General features: G+C 39.2%; 1 protein-coding gene across 1 annotated transcript in view; it reads left to right on the plus strand.

Annotated features, from left to right (window-relative positions):
- KIFAP3 (kinesin-associated protein 3) overlaps positions 1-19,730 on the plus strand; it is a gene marked incomplete at both ends in the record, with an annotated part of 29,146 nt that extends 9,416 nt beyond the window's left edge. The window contains 3 exons of the mRNA XM_010185811.1: positions 1-88; positions 15,046-15,146; positions 19,622-19,730. The exon at positions 1-88 is cut by the window's left edge and continues 96 nt beyond it. Coding sequence (XP_010184113.1) covers positions 1-88; positions 15,046-15,146; positions 19,622-19,730 — 298 coding nt within the window. The remainder of the gene's footprint in view (positions 89-15,045; positions 15,147-19,621) is intronic.
- Positions 19,731-19,779: the final 49 nt, after the last annotated feature.

A 19,779-nucleotide genomic window follows, 5' to 3' on the forward strand; every position in this document is an offset into this window, starting at 1 on the left:
CGACTCCTACTAAATCTCTCCTTTGACACAGGCCTGAGAAATAAAATGGTACAAGTTGGTCTGCTTCCCAAACTCACTGCACTTCTAGGTATGTTTTCTTTTGTTCTCGCATAGATATTTCAGCAGGAAGCAGGATCAGTGAAGCTGTTTGCATCATGATACAGTGTGCCTAAAAGCTGCTACCTCACTTTTTTCTTTTCTGAAGAACTTCCTTACTACTCCCCAACTTTTTGTCATTCAAATAATCTTTTCAGATTTAAATATTGTAGTTCCCAGTAGATTTATTCCTATGTTCTCTTAAATTTTTGAATGGGTTTTCTGGTCTTTGAAAAGAACTTTAATAGCTACCTGAAAACCATATGAGCTGACATCTGGGCGATGCTTGTAATTTTGGGGGAGCACCTAGGAAAATTAGTCAGCAACTTCATGGAGCTTAGCTGATGAAGATACCAACTACCCCTTTTTTTTTGTTGTTTAAATGTGTGTAACTTGTGTTAAGATCATGTGAATACTTCAGATACAAGTGAAACTTTTTGTTGTCTGTATGGGAAAGCTATGGAGACAATAAGGAGTTTGGAAAATGCAGAGGATAGTTCAATTTGATCACTGTTGTACACTGGAGTTCTCAGGAGGGAGTATTTATTGTTCCTCCACTATACAGAGGCTGCTCTGGTAGATACACTAAATGTGTAGCAGGATTTGGCCATAAGAATTGCTGAGTACTCATTTTAAAGTGTGAGCTGAGAATCTTGTATTGTGGAGACTTAAATGCATGAAACAGACACAAGACATTGTTAAAGCTTTCTGAGATGTGTTGGGTTGGGAATGTACTAAATCCAGTGCAGCTGGTGTATCCAGATGTGATTGGAAGAAGTCGAATGCAACGATGAATCCATGAGCTTGCTCCCCTAGCTTTGGATAGTCTCTTAGGATTGTTTGACTTCTCAATTTTAACATTCAACCTCAACATGGGGTTATTGCTGCTTAGTATACAAGTTAGGACTGTGAAAACTTACACTCCTTTGGAAGCCTTGATCGTGGTGGTGATTAATGTAACAGCTACCTGATATATCCTGAAATGCTTCCGATCTTTTTGTGCTTTCTGCCCCACAACCATGTTTGTGCTTGATATCCTCCTCTGGGCTGAGCTAGGAGGAAGAAGAAAAATGGCATTTGGAATCCCTCTTTTTTATACTTAACCTCAAGACAGTGTCATTTGGCAGTAAACTGAGAAGTGGAAGCTGATCAGGAAATACATTTTCTCTCATCTGAGAGAAGATCTGGCTTGGTGGTCTGGTTCAGCTTGGATTGTAAGCTTTTTGGAGCAGGAACCTGTCTCTCTTGTTTGTGTAGTGCTGTGGTCTCAGGCTAAGGCTTCTGGATGCTTGTCACCCCAAGCAATGGTGTGACACAAATTGCTGAGAAATCTCTGCTCCCAGAAATTTTCCATTTAGTACTAGAGTCAGACTAAACTCATCAGTTAAATATCTGTTTTCTAGTGTCTGATTCTAATGTGGAGAGAAGAATTTATTTTCAAATGCCATTCTCTTGAACTTGTAAGTAGGCCTGTGCAGAAGGTTGTTTAGCTCAGAAGAACTGGCTGCTAAAATTGCAGTCTGTTCCTGAAGTGACTGTTGGGGTAATCTACAGCAAGTTCTACTAGGATTTTCAGAAGCTTCGCTGTCTGTTTGTCTCCGCAGATGGGTCTTCTTTTCTTTATTTGGAAGTGTTCAGTGTTCAACCTTTTTTTTTCTATTTTTTTTCCCATAGAGGCATGTGCAGTTTACCCTAGCTCCTATCTGTAGAATTGCTTGATACTTCTTTTGCAGTGTGATGATTAGGAAATGTAGTTAAAAATATTGTCTGTTACTTGTTTCTTAAGCCAGCTCTGTGATTCGTGAGACTCTTCTTGGTGGTGATTTAAATAATTCTCAAATATATCACTTTGTGTATCCTGTCTCAGGGAAGCCTGCAACCTTACTAATAAAATAACCATGTGCCTGATGCCCCTTTTATACAGGTTACTTGGGTATTAAACAGGCATTATTCAAGTCAGTACCCTTCGGCTTACATTTGTAGGTCACCTTAAAGTGCTAACACACCTCAACAGCTGTTGACAAGTTACCATACAGCTCCTAATGCCGAGGGGTCAAGTTTGTTGACTCAGTCTACTGAAATTTAACATTTGTGCACGCTGTGCCTTGGAGTCTTTAGCACTAGATTTGAGATGAATATAAATTAAGCGTAGTAGGTGTTTAAGGGGAGAGTTGAGATTGCAAAGAATTAAGGGACAGGATTTGTCAGGCAGCAGTTTAGGTTTGAGCACTGAAGTGGCTGCAAACAGCAGTTCTGGAAGATGTGCCATTTTCCCAAGGGACACTTAGTGACTTGGAAGCTGGAAGGCTCTAATTGTAGGTGAAGGCTGAAAGTGGAGGGGATGGACTGACTTCAACTTAGCTATCAGGAATGGACAAGTATGACACAGATGTATTGGAGAATGACCATCTTCTTTCTTTCCTTCACTCTGGAGTGCTGAGGCTGCTGTTGAAAGCATGGACATGAGAAATTCTGCTTAGTCTTGTTTTCCATTTTAATTAGCCTTTTCTTTTTAATAATGCCAATGCCTGCTTCCCCATGTAGCTTTGCCAGTCAACACCACTTGCTAGTTTTTGTGGCTTCTCTTCACAAGTCTGAAGTATTGTATATGACAAGACTCCTTTTGCTCCCTCCAGGCACCCAAGTTAATCAACTACAGCTGATTTTTGTTATACTCTGAATCTCAAAGAACAGGGTGCAGTTGAGGGAAATTTGGCTTCAGACTTGAGATCAGAAGCTGGAGTGGAGCTGTGGAGGCCTGTGAGATACAGTCTGCTGTATTCAGGTTTTTTCCATGTGCAAGCTGCTTGAAGTATGAAAAGAGCGTCTCCCATCTGCCAAACTTATGTCATGGTTTAGGGGTCGCCCAGCCACTAAATCCTGGACAGATGCTCTCTATGAACCCCTCTCCCCTCCCCAAAAGAGAAAAGAGAATAAGGGAGAGAGACTTTATGGGTTGGAAAATAAAACTAACGGATTTAATAAAACAATAATACTAATACTACAGGATAATAATGTAAATAGGAAAATAATGAAATATATACAGATATGTACGAATATATACAAAACCAATATAAAATCCGTCCCCCACCCTCCCATAATGACAAATACATCACCAAAGTCTCTGCAGAGCCAGACACTGGAAAAGTCCCAGACCAAACTCAGCAGCAGAGGGAGCAGGATGCAGAACACAAATCAGGATCAGCGGCAGATGAACCAGCAGGGTTCTGCTCAGGCCTCAGCCTCTGCAGAATTGAGACAGACAGAAGGGTCCGAGATGGAAGGGCTCCAAGATGGAAGAAAAGGGAGTTTGAGACCCTTGTTATCCCTCAGCTTTTATATGGAGTATGATGTGTGTGGGATGGAATACCTCGTTGGTCTGTTTTGGGTCTGCTTCCCCCCTCCATAGGCTCAGACACAGCCCCCATGATGAGACAACTGACCTTGAGCTTATCTTCTAGCAGCACTGTTTGGGAAAAACATGCTTCTAGTTTTCAGCAAGTTCAGTCACTTAAAAGAGATTGAGCTGAAAAGTAAAATAACTAAATAGAAAATTAGTTCTATTTAGCTCAAACCAGGACAAAGAGATTTGGGGTTTTTTATTGTTTTGTTTGTTTGTTTTTTAAAGAAAACCTTGTAGTTGTTGAGTCACCAGGGCCTTGAAGAGAGCTTTTTCTTTTGTACTTGTAGCTTTGCTTTAATACTTAGAAATTACAGAATTTACAGAATTATCTTTCTTTTTTATGCATTATCTGTGTGAATGCTATGTGCCAGTATACGTGAAGTACGGCTTCAGTGAATTAAGGTGAGAATTCATGTGAATTCACCAAGTGGTTTAAACTAGATGTTTGCCTGAAATGTGGAAACCACAGATTTAGTGCCCTCTAATCATCACCTGGGAAGGAAAGACCAACTATTCTGTGGAGGTTTGCTTCACTCTTACAGTGCTCTTATTTTGCTTTGCATGGCATAATTCAAGTGAAGTGGAGTAGAGGAATAACTTGCTCCAAATACAGTGGAGTTTGGTGGTTAATATATTTGCTTGTGGAAAGTATTCTCACTGAAAGGAGCAAAACTAGAGCTAAACTTTAAGAAAACAAATTCACATCCTTTCTTTATCCCGAGGAATGCTCTTCCACTGTTGGACAGAAGGGAAATGTTACCCTTTTTCATAATTCTTGCCCTGGTTGTGTGATTGGTTTCTAAAGTAAATGCCCTGGCAGCAAACAGAAGAAAATACTGTCTACAAGGAAGATTAAAAAAACCTCAGTTCTTGTTTGGTCCAAATCCACTTTGTTTTTCAGTTAAGTGGCCAAGCCAAATACAGAATTTTTCATGCAGCTCTCAAATATACGCACAGCTTGTGATTCACATTCTTCTAATGAGGGTGCTATTTTGTGCTGTGTCTGAGTGGTTTCTTAGCCTTTGTGAAGTGAGACAAATAGTTCTCCATTCTCTGTGAGAACAGCAGGCAGTTTGTACAGCAGGACCAGCTCAGTGCTGCTGTGTGTGTTATGGCAAGCTGCAAACTCTTCTTGGTGGACCTGTTTAGAAGGAGCTCCTGGCTGTATGCAAGTGTGGCAGGCAGTACTGGGGTTTCTGTGTCCACTTGTGAGTTAGTTATCCCCCTTGAAAGGCTATAAATGATAGGGCATGGTGCTAAAGCTGTTACAGTGGGAACTGTGTTGTTGCTCAAAGGGTAAAAGGAGTAGTTCTGGCTGCATGCAGGGAGGAAATGTTTTTTTCTGCTGTGTGCGTTCATCCCTTTGAGCTGCTGCGTGGTTCCTGGGTATACTGAATACCTGCTGTCTTGGAGTGCCATTTTCTCTTCATTCACTTCCCAGTTGAAACCATGCTTAAAGAATGAAAACCCATTATGCTTGTAAGTCAGAGTAAAGTGTACCTTCTTGGTTGCTTGAAATTACCAGCTGCTTCTAAAAATCAAGGGCTCATTGAACACGAGTATTGCTGAGCTGAAAAATGGGTGGGTCACAAAACATTACCAGTTGCAAATTGAGCCCAAATGAGACATGGAATGCAGAAGGGTTGTGCATATGGCTGTGAAAGTGTTACGTAGTGGTGATGAATGTCTTTGGTTATATTTTCTGGTGCAGATTATGCTGACTGAAAGAAAATTGATTTAGCGGATTTGTATTCAGCCAAGTAGATGAGTTTGTTGTACAGCGCTCTGAAATACAACGTGATCAGACCCAAGTAGCAATAATACACCTTTGCCAGTCACAATACGTATCAAGCCTATATGCCTTATTAATGTGAGCACCCTGGGCTGATGTTCTTCATTTCTCAGTGTTCAAGACTTTGTATCAGCACACTGAGAAGCCATAGCCACCTGATCTTACATAAAGGTTTAAGGGCTGTGCAGTAGTTTGCAAACTCTAAAGTAGGTGAGACTTTTAATATAAAAAGTTCTTTATTTAGGCTGGAGATGGCTGAAGCAAAGGGTAACTTTGACAGTCTGAATTAATCCTCACTGAAGAGTCTGTCTTTCCTAGGTTCATTGATAAATTTTTTGAGTTTTATTATCTAAAATAATTTCTGAAAACTGCTGAAATTCCTATGGTATTTTTCCATTCTTTACAAGTTCGGTTTAATGAGCATTCAAAGAATTGCCAAACAGTTTTATGTTGGGTTCCTTAACAATCAAGTCTTGATATGGTATGAAGCCAAGCTGGATTATATGTTGACTGCTGTTTAAAAACGCAAGAAGTACTTTGCTCTCTAATTAACGGAGTGCTGTGGGTTTTTTATGTTCTATTCCTTTTATGAAAGTTTCTTTTAAGAAGGCTTAAGGTAGATGTGTTCTCTTTATGAGTTCACTTGGCCTTTTTGTAATGAACTTATTATGGAGCTTCACACATCTGTTGAAAAATAGAGCTTCTTATAGGCTACTGCAGTGCTTTTTCTGACTTTAATAGGCCTCGTTTATCCTATAAAGAAACATACATTTTCTTACCTGATCAAGTGAGCAAACAATAGGGGTCAGATGTGGCAGAGACCCTAACAAAAAGCACATGTCCAGCCATCAGAGTGAGGTGAAGTCATATCAGGATTGCTTGAAGTTATTAATGGCAGTAAAATTTATGCTTCCTCCTGTTTTCCCAATTAAATTGAGAAACCTTCTTTTTTTTTCCTAAGGTGGCTGTGCAGCAGCTGGTTCCAATACTACTTGTGTGAATATTGCCTGAGGCATCTCTACTCCTTTATAGTAGAGGCTGGCTGAGGCACATTAAGTAACAGTTCAACTACAGGGACCAGTCTGTTGGAAAGCAGTAATTATTAAGGGATTTATTTTAATGGTAGCTTTTTTTATAATTTGTGGTGAGTATTGTCAAGGCTTAAAAAAACACAACCGAACTCACAACAACAAACAAACAAACCCCACCAAAAGAAAGACAAAAAAACCCCAAAAACATTTCTTAACATTCAACTTGTAAATCCTTATTAGAAGTGCAAATAAACCTAGCATGTCTAACTGACTTAAAGTGTGTTGGGTGCACAATGTGTCTTAGAACCTAGCGCTTACTTGGATACCTTAACAATGGATTAGACAGCAAACATTAATATTATTGAAGAAAAATTGATTTCTGATGTTGAGAAATACAGAACTCAAAGCAGAGAGACATCAGTATCACTAATATTGTGTTTGAAGCAGAAATGGAATCCCAACTAACTTTAAGGTAAAAGCTTTCACCGTATCTTTGCTTCATGCTACTGGTAAATTGTAGTGAGTTATTAGGAAAGAATAACTTGATACTCGTATTGTTATATAAGCTTACAAGTTTTTGAGGTCTATTGTCTAAGATTTGGTTTTTTACTCCTTTAACACTGTCCAGAGTTGGAGATGGTGTTTTTCTGTGTTGTAGCTTTTACAGGTGGATCTTTGCTAATCTGAACACTCAGCCTTTTTTGACTGTTCAGATGAGTGAAAGCTCATTGCTGTGGTGTGTTGCTCACAAATGCACTTGTGTATTTAGCTGTGTTATTAGCATTTTTAATGAAGAAGATAACTTAGGTGTAATGAAGAAACTAACTTTGAGTGAGTGAAATAGAAATGCCGATGGTGGTAGCAAGGACAGGAGTGGAGGGGTGGCAGTAATCTAAAGATGAGAATCTGAGTTGATGGAAATTCGCTAAACTGATGAACGGGAAGGATCTCCTGAGAGATCATCAAATCCTGAGATTTCTGCTGCGGAGTTTACAATATGTTAATTGAATTCTTTTAGTGTTGGTTTTTTTCATATTGCAAAAGCAGATTCATAGTTGATAGTAAAAGGAAAATCTAGTGTGTTGACTAGTGAACTGTTGACATCTGAAAGCTTTACAGGGCATAATTTGGGTGCCTAAAGCACAACAGAACAGAAATAACCAGCTCTAGTTTCTTAGAAAATCTCCATAAAGAAGGAGTCTTTCTAATCTATGGTAAAATCTTCAGCCTGTATGAGGGCCGGGGTAGAAGAGAGAGGAGCACCTTTTCCAGCACCCTTGTGACACCTGCAGGGAGAGGGATGGTCTCAAAGGATCACATGGAACAATTTTGCAGATGTAAAAGCCTCAGGATCTATGGGACTACTACAAGTTCAGATGTACGGTTACAATCTCCTTTCCCTTTTGAAAATGTGGAAACAGCTTAACTCACAAGTTTCTGCTGTTGAAGAGTTTCTCAGATGACGTTCTCCAGTGCAGGAGACCAACTGATTCCCCATGTCAGCATTTGATAAGACGAGAAATCCTGTGCGGATTGATAGTGTTATCTTCACATCCTTTGAGGTGATCGGGGAAAAGATATGCTGACATAAAAATTTATTGCACTATAATGAGTATAGTGTTGATATATCTCTATACAATCAGTTTCTGTTCCTTTGGCCCCTGACATACAGACGCTTTGCAGAATGGGTTATGATTTTTCATATTTGGGTAGTCTCATTGTGTGAAGCAAAACTTTGTGAGACTGAGGCCTCAAATGTCTTTTTATTCTTTTTGGAAAAGCTGTCGGATCTGTGAGAAACTTGTAAATCATCAGCAAATGACCTTTTAAATAACAAAACTGTAATGTTTTCATAATAAGAATACAATTTAATTGTTTACCTTTCTTCTAAGACTTTGCCGGTAAGAGTGTGATGTTGCTGTATTTCTTGAATATACGGAGCTCATTTCTTGTTATCTTGAAGACTCAAAAGCTCAACCAATGTTTAACTCCGCTTTTGAACTTAGTACATTTGAACTTCAGCTTTGTACTTTAGTGACTTTGAAACATGAATAAAACCAGTTTCCATTTCAGGGCAGTGAATCATCCCTTTCTTAAAGTGAAAGGTAGCATCCTGTGTTGTGTGATCGGGTTTGTTGGTTTGGTTTGGTGGTTTTTTTTTTCAAGCAGGAAAACCTCCATCTATTTCTGTTCCTACTGAATTCCAAACAAGAAGATTGGAAGGGTTTTTTTTAGAACAGAGAAATCTGAATATTTTCTGGTAACTGTAATTGGAGCAGTTGATGTAGTTTAATGAAATGTAATGAAGATATGGCAAAAAATATGCGCGTCGCATAAGTTTCCACTTAATTGTATAGCGTTTGATCTACGTAGCTTGGTGGAGACTTCCAAAGGAACAGCTTTGCATGGAATTTTTCCCACCTACTTTGAAGGTGGATGTTTTCTTACATTTGAACTAAGAACCACCTCTTCTGATTTCCAGTTTCTTGTAATAATGGTACTTAATTATTTTTCTATCTCTTGCTTTCTTCCTTGGTCATAGCCTGACCCAAAATGTATTTCTGTTGTGGAGGAAGTAGAAGAAGCTTTATCTTGTTCCTTCAGAGATAATCTTATTGCCTCCCATTTTTTCTCTAATCTGAATTTCTAGTGGAGTTCTCTCTATTTTGTGCAGTATATGGGATATTATGACCAATCACATGAATTCAAGTGACATTAGGTGTTTTTTTTTTTCCTGTAGGAAAATCAAGCCTCAAAAAAGACATACCTAAATTTAGCGGTATGTTGTCTTCCCAGGGGCTATGCTTTGTTGCCTTTTATGGGTAGGAATACTGCAGTGAGGTGTTTACTGTACCTTTTCAGTCTGTCGTGCATAGAGTTTCAGGCAAAGAAATTGAGCCTGGGGTTCCAGATGTGCAGCTTCCTTTTTGTCTATAGCTCTAACATTAAATAACTCAAAGTATTCATTTATTAGTCCTTTGGTTTAGGATTCATCATTATATTTCCTTCTTTGTTTTCTAGAAATAAGATTGTATCTGTGTTTCAGATGTGGCGTGTACTTAGTTTTTTGGGAGAAGAAAAATAAAACCGAAACACATACACACAAAACCTCACAAACAAGCATAAACAACCCAAAAAGTTCTAAGTTAGGCTTATGTTATGAAGCCAGTTTCAAATAACATAAAGGTGGCACAAAAGGGTTTATTGGTATGTAATTAATATAACTTACTCTTTACAGTGTCCAGTCTCCTTGAGTACGAGCAGATTTGAAAATTCTTTCAGGTTCTCTTGATGAAATAAACTGATATATCCAATTCGATTTATATTTACAGATGTAAATCAAATCAATGTGTCTAAACCACACATGGAATAACTTAGTCCAGCCGTTTCAGAGCTGTTTGCAAGGAATATTACGGGATAGAAGTAGCGGAGATACCTTTCTATCACCTTTCTCCCAAGTTCACTGCTGATTATGATACGTGTGAATAAACTCTTGATTTTAGTGTTTTCTGACAGCAGTGTGAGACAGTGTATAGATCTGATATTCAGTTTGTGACCCTTACCCATCTAGATTTTTTATTTGCCTAATTCTGCAGCAGATTTGACTTGAGAGTATCAGAGTTTGAAACTGAAATGAAGATTCACTCTGCCAGTTTAATAGTATTTACCTTTGTTTGTGTTTCTGGTTTTGATTTAGTGCAGTTAATGTTTTGCACATGAGATGGATAGGGTATATTTCATTTCTAATGTGGAGACATTGATGGCATCATTAGAAATGATGGTTACTTGAATTACTGACAGTGTCACATTTGAATAATTTAGTCCCTAATTTATATTCTCATTTTTTTCTTTAGCATTTGAAAACCGAATGCTACTGCTGCAACTCTGACATTTCAGTTCTACAGCTTTAGGGTTTCTCTTTTGTTACCGTAGAGCTAATAGAGATTTTTTTCATTTTAAGCTCACAAACTCAACCAAAATACAAGACCTGATCTCACAATCAAGGAATATGATTTTTTTTTTCTTTAGCTTCTGCTACTAGTACCATTTAGCTCTTTAACCTTAGTAAGAACTAGACATGGAATTCATGCATTGGTCCACAGAACTGGCACATGGCTTCTTATTAATGTTCAAAGGCTACAAAATCTGAAGCTATTTTGAACTCGGAACCCATCATGTATTTATTTCCCTCTCTAATTTGCAGAAAACTAGTTGTGAAAACAGCCCGAGGGACCTGATATTTTTCCATCCCAGCTGCTCCAGCTGAACTACAGCTGCAAAAAAAATCTAAGTATTGTTTCTATAAACTGTTGAGTGTATTTTATAACACAATAATTCCCACAAAATCAGTAACTGCAGTTAATGACCGGTTTGTTAAGGCATTAACTGCACTCAGCTGGGAATGACCAATTTCTCTGGAATGGCTGTATAAGAACTAAGGATAATTCAGCAACACTTTCAAATAATTATTTGGTTAATTAATGGTAAATTCTTGTGGAAATCCTATCAAAGTACTTGTGACCCCCACATTTAATATCCAATGAGTTCATTATGATTCATGTTTTATTGCCATAAATACCAGAAGAATCCATAATGACTAGGCCATTATTTTCCAGGGCTGTCCTTACTGCTTTAGGCCATTTGGCTATTCCACCTTCAGTCATAAAAAGCTTGATGCTCAAAACTACCAGCATTTGTAGGCCACAACTTTCTGGCACTGCACCAAAACTTTGGTGATTTTTATGAACACGTTTGGCACAGATTTGTTTTTTCTTTTCTTTCTCTTGCTTTTTCCAGTTAGGGGAATAATTGATGCCTACTGTACCAAGTCATAAAGAAGTCTTTCTTGCAGTGTCTGCTTTTTCATGTGTGGCCTTCAGTAGTGGTCAAAAATAGCAGGGAAGGTATCACTTTCATGCTTTGGAAAGCTGTTCTCTGGCCGGGTACGAGGCAGGGTTTGAAATTTTTACAGCCAAGTCTCTAAACAATGATTGACTTGGGGCTTTATTCATTACCATTCAATTAAGTATAATTTTATTTATTTTTTTTTAAAGTAAGCTTGGTACTGGCATATTCAAGTAATAGTCAATAGCTGCCAGTTTATGTTTTTGGAGTGAAGTCCCTCTGTAAAAGGATGGTAGTGGGCTTGATGGATTTTTCAGCCCGTCAGTTCTTGCCCTTTTTTCAGCCTGCAAGATGATACTTAGTGTTTAAAATGCTGTAGCTGTTGAATCTGTTCTTTTCCCAATCTTCGACAAACTAGTTACGCTGGGTTTCCAGTCGGCTTTCCAATAGGCTGCATGCTTCCTAATTGACCACGAGATTAACAATTGCATTCAATCATGCTGGCTGTGCTTGAAACAACCACCTCCCCGTGGTTTTCCTGAAGTGTTTGATTCTCTGGATCATCAGTTGCCACCGTTTCGTGTGAGAACTGAAAAAAGCGAGGAGGTTCTGCTTTTTCTCCACCAAAGTGCTCCCATAGGGAAAGTGGGACAGTGAAACTGCCAGAGATCACCCTGAAATATGTTCCTTTCTGGGAAATTAAAATGAAATTAAACTTAAAATGCATACACCATTAAATACTTTAATGCTGATTTAGTTGCTGTTTTCTTTTAGCTTTAGTTCTGTAGTTTATTTTCATCTTCAAGTTAGTAGAATTCAGGGGGCTTTTCTCTGTTTACTCAATTGAAAAGTATTTCCTTGCTGAGCCTGTGCGATAAGTGCTTGTAAACCCCCTCTGTTCCCTGTCTTGACAGGCAGGAGAATTCAGGGAAAATGGGTCAGTTAGCTGCATAGCAAGAGGGAATTTAAATTCAACTCTTTGAGACCAGAAAAGAGTGGCCAGAAAAGCCAATGGCATCTTGGCCTGTATTAAAAACTGGGTGACCAGCAGGGCCAGGGAGGTGATCATCCCCCTGTACTCGGCACTGGTGAGGCCGCACCTCGAGTGCTGTGTTCAGTTCTGGGCCCCTCACTAGAAGAAGGATGTTGAGATTCTGGAGCGTGTTCAGAGAAGAGCCACAAGGATGGGGAGGGCTCTGGAGAACAAGCCTGATGAGGAGCGGCTGAGGGAACTGGGGTTGTTCAGCCTGGAGAAGAGAAGGCTGAGGGGAGACCTCATCACCACCTACAACTGCCTCAAGGGAGCTTGTAGAGAGGTGGGTGCTGGTCTCTTCTCCCAGGTGATGGGGGATAGAACAAGGGGAAACGGCCCCAAGCTGTGCCAAGGGAGGTTCAGGTTAGAGATAAGGAGGAAGTTCTTTACTGAGAGGGTCGTCAGAGGCTGGAACAGGCTGCCCAGGGAGGTGGTGGAGTCACCATCCCTGGATGTATTTAAAAAGCGGGTAGATGAGGTACTTAAGGATATGGTTTAGGGGGTAGACAGGAACGGTTGGACGTGATGATCTCAGAGGGCTTTTCCAACCGAGTGATTCTGTGATTCTGTGACTATAGCTGTCTTAGCTTTTTGTGTTTCATTCATTAAAAACCAACTCTTCAAGAGTTCATTCAGATCAAATAAAATTATTTGAATTCTAGATAGTCTTCATACTTTAGGTTGAGACTCTAGGTCCTTCTGATTATTTTTGGTAGTTTAGAAACTGATGCAGTACTGTCACTCGGCGCTGATAACCCAAGGTGTTGTTCAGGCATCAGAAAGGTTGTTGTGACAAGCTGGGCCTTTGAAAAAAGGAGAGGGAAAATTATGGAAATGTTTCTTCTCCAAAAGCAGAAGGCCTTTGCTGCTGTAGTAGGCTGTCTTATTTGAAAATAAGCTACCAGTATTGGCAAATACCAGGAAACCACTATTGCTACCAAAGGTAAGACTGTATCTTAGTTGATGCTTTATTTGAGTACAAATGAAGCTTGCAGAAATGAGGAGAAAAAAACCATGAAGGACAGAGGTTAAACAGATAAAAAGCATAATTCTTGATGACTGCCTGCTAGTTCATACCTGCTGGAGGTCTGGTCCAACTTCACTCTACAGTTTGTTTTTCTTGTTGCTGTTCTGGGGAGCCAACTTTCCTCCCTTTTATACTGGCTTACCTCTTACTTCACGTAGTCTTTCCTGCATTATCCAGCAAAGTGTAATTGAAATTTGAGTCTTGATGTTTGAGTCTTAAAGAGAGGCATGGAAAAAAGTGTTAAGAGCAGTGTAAACAGCTTTTTTCCTAGCTCCATGAAATTTGAAGGCGTAATTTACTTTTTAAATTTTTATCTTTGCTTAGGAGAAGTCTTTAACTGTATGTATGGGAATGTTGGGTTGTATTTTTTCCCTGTAATTCTTGGATTTACAGTGTCACTACAAGCGAACAGGAAGGTAAGATGACCAGTCACAAGAGAAGCACAAAAGATAATAAGTGCTTCATTTTGCTTACTTAAACACAGTGTGTATGCTTTAGCAACTCTAGTACTGTGATTTTATTATAATAATAGCCAGAATAGCTTTTAAATTTGGGCATTATCCTTTCTCCAGTTGTTAAGTGTGTGGAAGGTTGTGATACAAGTCACATGTTTTCCAAACAGCTAAGAATCCAGCAGGATCTGAATCATCAGCTGTGTTTTTAGGTTTGGCATGGGAAGGAATACTTCTCTGTTCTATGGCAACTGCCAGAAGGGTTTCTTGGTAATCAGTTTTGAAAAAAAGGCACAAATGTGCATTCTCAGAATAAAGGCACCATATCTTTGCTGCTTACAGGAAATTCTAACTCCCAGTGGTGTATCCAGAAATGAAATCTAACTGTGTTGGTTGCTGGTTGAGGTCTTGATGCTTTGCCATAGTGTTAGACAGGTATTTTCTAAGTGGTAGGATATTTCTGATCAGTTGTATAAGAACTGTGACTAAATTCTGAGTTGGTGACCTTATTACATCCTGGTCTAACATAAATGGTCAGATGAATGTTTTATCCCATGTATAAGCCAGTATCTTGCTGATGTAGGGCTAGAGGAGAGCTCCAGAGAATGCACAGTCCAGATCTCAGCAGTGAGTCAAGATCAAATTAATCTGTGTTGTTCGTGAACATTTGTGCGTTTGTCTCAGTTGGTTTTATAGAAGGTTTCAGTTGAATACTTCACAGCCTACTTATTTTAACTGTTCCAGTATTTCTCGAGAGTCTTTTTCTCATTGGTAAATACTAATGTGAAAACATACTGATGTTATCTTTGAAATGTATGAAACAAAAGATACCCACAGGATAATATTATAATTTAGGATTAAAAAAAAAAATCAGTATGTGACTTAACTGAAAGGCACTGAATTCATTCTACAACACTTTTTGGTGGGAATTTTCATCTTTCTCTCTGGCATTTATACTTTATCATTTCACTTGAAGACAAGCTTGTTGTTTCAACAGGAATATCTACAGCTAAATCGACATTACACTTGATATTTAATTTCCTAGCTGGAAATTGATTCAGGCTTTCTCTGGATGGCCTATCAGTCTCGTGTTCCTTTTGCAAAATATATTCCTTGCAGAGTGGGGTTAAGGAAGTTTTTTAGAGGTGCTCGAGAGAGGAGTAGTTAGCATTGCCTTTGTTCCCTTTGCACAGGTATATGGTTCATTTAGATAAGCCAGGCAATACCCTTTCATTAAGTTGCACTTCTGATTTAAATTTTCCCTCTATTAGCTGTGATTTTTGTGCTTTTCACTCTCCTTTAAGTGTTTATTTACAACACCTAAAATACCACGCTTCTATTAATATGGATTTTTTTCTCCTTCTAGCAAATGAAAACTACAAACAAGTAGCAATGTGTATTCTGTATCACATAAGCATGGACGATCGCTTTAAATCAATGTTTGCCTACACAGACTGTATCCCACAGGTACGTGCTTTTACATCCTCTGAGGTGGTAGGGTTCGTGGTTCCCTGCGCTGGTGTTTTCCTCACTCGTAGCAGAGCTCACACTGACACCCACAGGTGAAAATGGGAACAACCACTGCGCTGGTGTGGCGGTGGTGAACTCATCGGGCAGCCTGACTGTTCTTGCTGTCTTGTAGTGGTCCCCAGAAAAAAGATAGGTGACGCGTTCTCTGTCAGTGCTGTTAACACTTGAGCTGCAACAATGAATTCATTGGTAAAAATACAGGTGACCTGCTGAATTTCTACAGAAGTTTGGGAATGCTTGGAAGAGATTCAAGCTTGTGCGCAGCAGGTCCTTAGGGAACCTTGTGGAAAGTATTTCCTTTACAGTTTTAGAAGGCATTCTTTGCTGATCCCATTGGGTATCAAAATTTCAGCGTCTCCAGTGTTACAGGATATGAACTGGAAACCAGCCAAGCAGTGTTACGTTGCTACATGACAATTCCTTTTCCAACTGCAGGCATGTCCAATACAGGAGACTTGAAGACTATGGAAGGCTCTTCACTGATCTTTTAGGATACAGTTTGTTGCTGCATAACATTTTGTCTCTAGTTATAGTCTTTGATCCAAGCACGGACACAATATCATGGAGGTTTGAATTTTGTAGGGGATTTTTTGTGTGTGTGGTGTGGTTTGGTTTAGTTTGTTTTATTTAACAAGTACCAAATCCTCTCTTACTGATCTTTTTCTCAGTCCTGATGAGGCTGGAGTTGAGAAGGCCTGCGTTGCATAAGTGTAAAAGCTCTCTGGTAGCTTTTTCAGAATTGTACCATGACACCTTCTTTCCTGCCAGACATGTTTTTAACATCAAACACATCCAGAATGGGAAGTTGCCATGGAAAGTTTTCAGAATGTTTCTGGTCATCATCTCATGACAAAAATGGCGATGTTTTTCCAAATACAGGAGGATTTTGGAGAATAGAGAGGAGAGGACTGTTGGGAATAACTAATAAGTGTTATAAAATGGTTTTGTAAATGTTCTGCTGACTGCCTTTTCTGCCACAAGAAGCAACTATATGTTAAGGCATTTCCATGATATAAGGGACCTGCTTTGTTCTGAGCAGTTACTGGCCAAACCAGAGCTCGTGCACTCTGTTTCAGGGCTCACTTGTGACATGCTTGCAGGGAATCTTGGCATGGCTCTTAGGTCCCCAGTGCCAAATGTAAAGAGCTGTGGAAAGTGCAATGATATCATACGCTGAGCTTTGGTGAATATCACTGTTGTGATAGGCAGTGACTGCTCAAAGTAGTGCTTACAGAGCTGTATCCGAAGACTGGTGGAGCAGGAAAGAAGTCTGCTGCCTTCATTGGACTCTGGCTGAAACGACAAAATTTGAAGCACGCCTATGGCTATTGCTGCTTTAGTGGTTGATGTAATTATTCACACATCACATCTGCCGACTGGTCCAAAAGGACAAGCTGGACAATCGGAGCTTAAATTGTATTAGCGAATGTTCAAAATTAGGACAGTTATTGAGGAAGACAGAGGTAGGAAAAAATACGGGGAAGTGGATAAGGCATCAGGAGAAGAAAACAACATTTTTAAAAGGACTCCATGGCATCTGATTCTGCCCTGGAAAAACCAATTCTCTTTTCAGTAGTAGTATGTGCCCCTTCTGCGGGTTTGTTTCCTTTTGAGAAGAGATGTACATCTAAACTAGCACATACTCAATAATGAATGTTTAGCTGTTGTAGAAAGGGATTGGAAAATCCATGCCCTGTTGTTATTTTGAACAGGCAAAGTGCTTGACGAGGGCTCACGCGTGCTGTCCCAGGTAAGCATCCTTGTGGATTGCAGGAGTTAGTGGGTGCTATTCTAGTAATAGTTAAAAGTGAGTATTAACAGTTCATTCTTGTTTAGACCTCAGCAATGCGTGTTTTGTTTAAATAGGTGCAAATGCCATCCAGATGCTTATAAAAGCCTTTATTGGTAATAACCTGGCCAATCAAAGGGCATGGTTAGGCAGTGATGTCATGGTGATATTTAATATTTTACCGCAGAGCGGTGTGCAAGGTTCTCCGCAGCTACCCACATGTTTTCCACCACGGTTGTCCTGTTTGGCCCCTCTTTGATCTGTAAGCTTCTTTTCAGCTTAATGCTGGTAAACGTCCTCTCTTGACAGCACCCTTTGCTCCTGTCCGCCATTATCTGCTGAAGTTCAGAAACCAGAGCATCACTTCAAACAGCAGAGTTAGGGAGTAGCCGGTCAGGAGAGATTCCTGAGGCATGCAGTTCTGGCATAATCATTCAAAGATGTTTGAGCTGGGCCTGGGGAGGGGGTTGGACAGAGGTGTATGTGAGCAGAGAGCTGTGGGGGTTGGCCTCTGGTCACTGGTAAATAAGTGAAGGCAGGTGCCAGAGAGTCTAGACACAGTGATTTCAGTCCTGGTCTGTGGTATCTGATACTCAATATGGGACTTGTCTGATTGAACACTACTGCCTCTTCATTGCACATGCTGCAGTCTTTTTACTGCCTTCCTGTTAAATCAGTAAAAGATGACAATGGACATAGTAAAAGCAGAACAAATTTAATTTTAATATTTCCTATTTGGCAGCAATTACTCTTCCTTTTGAAGTGGCACAAGAAGCAATCAAATTAAATGAAGACATAATGGGAAACATGGAGCTCGTACAAAACTATTATTTTAAAATTTGAACGGCTTTAATTGAAACTGGATATATTTTTTCTTTTTATAGAGAAGTAGTTCAGTAATTAACAGTGTAATCCCATCTTGTTAAACATCTAATTTCCACAGATTTTGTATTGTGTAAGTAATGAGAATGTTTCCCTTCAAATTATTTGAAGGGTTTTAAAAATCTGTTTTTAAAGGTTTTGTAACAGAAGAATTGCAGGGGGTGATTTTTGAATGCTCATGTTCTACTTGTAAAGGCAGCTTTCTTCTCTGGTTAATTCACTCTTATGTGACTGTCAGGCTTACGGATTTAATAAACTAGGAATTTTATAAGTTCTTATAACAACCTAGGGAAACCTGATTCTACGCTTTTAAGAAAGGGAGGAAGAAATCAGTGATAGCTTTTAAATTAGTGCACGGAAGTCCCAGAGAAAGGGACAAATAACTATATTGCAGTCTAAATATGTTGGTGTTTTGGTTTTTATTTTTATTTGTGGTCCGTTAGGAATGACAGCCTGCTATGTGGTAATAAACAAACATACAGAATTGCCATAGTAAAATACTTTGGAGTGAAATTCCTGCAATCCTATTGTTCCTTCTTTCCTCTCCTCTAAATGGGCTGCTTACCCATTTTCTCTAGTGTTTAATGTGTTACAAACTGTCTTTCCAGCAGGGGGCAAGCACACAAATATTTAGTGATTAGTTGTTGCTGTCTTCTCCACCATCACCCCTTTTTGACACAAACTGAGCTATGTTTTTTGTCTCTTATGTCCAGCTTTTCTTCAGGTTCACTTGTTTCTGCTTCCAGTAATCTCAGTCTTGTCATCACACTGCTTTGCGTTATAATCTTGGCATGTCCTAAGACCTGAGCAGGTTTTAGGAGCAAATAGGGTGATGTCCTACACCCCGTGAATGAGGAAGCCTTGCAGCTTGTCTGGCGTGGTTGGAAATGAAGAAAAAGAAATGGATGTATTTGAGTCATGTTCATATATTCAGTATGCCATTTAAAAAATGCTCATATTGAACAAAACAAGACTAGATAGCCCATGATATAATGAACAATACAGGCACCAGGTGTATACAATGATGGCACTCTATAGGTTATTTGCCTAAGGAGTCATCTGGAAATGCACTGACGCTTGCTAAACAGTCGGAACAGGATTATGGATGTGTCGACTTATGTTAACCCAGGTTATTCTGTCTTGTTACTAAAAGAGTAGGGCTGCTACTGAGGAGTCTCTGGCACGTGGTGGTGTTCAGTTCTAGCAATGGAATCTGCAAAGATAAAGCACATTGTTGCAGATACACCACAGCTAATTTACCTATCAACAGAATCATCTCAAAGCAAAATAGTAATAGAATTATTCTACAGTAAGTTATCTGTTTACAGAGTAGTAATTTTATTAAACAACCAGGTATTAATCCAACTTCACAACTTAGGGTTGGTTTTGTTTCCCTCCCCCCCTCTTTATTAACTCTGCCTAAACTTCCAAAACAAACTTATCCATCACAAGTTGAAAAGACAGTAAAAATAAAAAAAAAAGTCCACGTTTGCAATAAATGTGACTAGCCCAAGTTACTTTAAGGTGATGAGTGGCAGCCATTTTTGGCCCTTTATAAGCACTGTTATCCCTAAATAATGGAACCATACATCTTGTGTCCTTGACCTTTAGAACTTTACTGTGCCTGTAGAAATGCTGAATATTAATTTCTTTAAAGAAAGAAAAGGCTACTGTAGTTGACATCATAACACTGCTCTTCCAGTGCTTTGGAAAGATTCATGTGTTTTGTGTTTCTTGGCAGTTAATGAAGATGCTTTTTGAATGTCCTGATGAGCGAGTTGACCTGGAGCTTATTTCTTTCTGTATTAACCTTGCTGCTAACAAAAGAAATGTACAACTTATCTGTGAAGGTGAGCATGCTGAGTTTTTACTGTTTTCTTGGAGATGACAACACTTTTA

Source organism: Mesitornis unicolor, unplaced genomic scaffold, assembly GCF_000695765.1.
Source record: "Mesitornis unicolor isolate BGI_N332 unplaced genomic scaffold, ASM69576v1 scaffold2456, whole genome shotgun sequence".
Lineage (NCBI taxonomy): Eukaryota > Metazoa > Chordata > Aves > Mesitornithiformes > Mesitornithidae > Mesitornis > Mesitornis unicolor.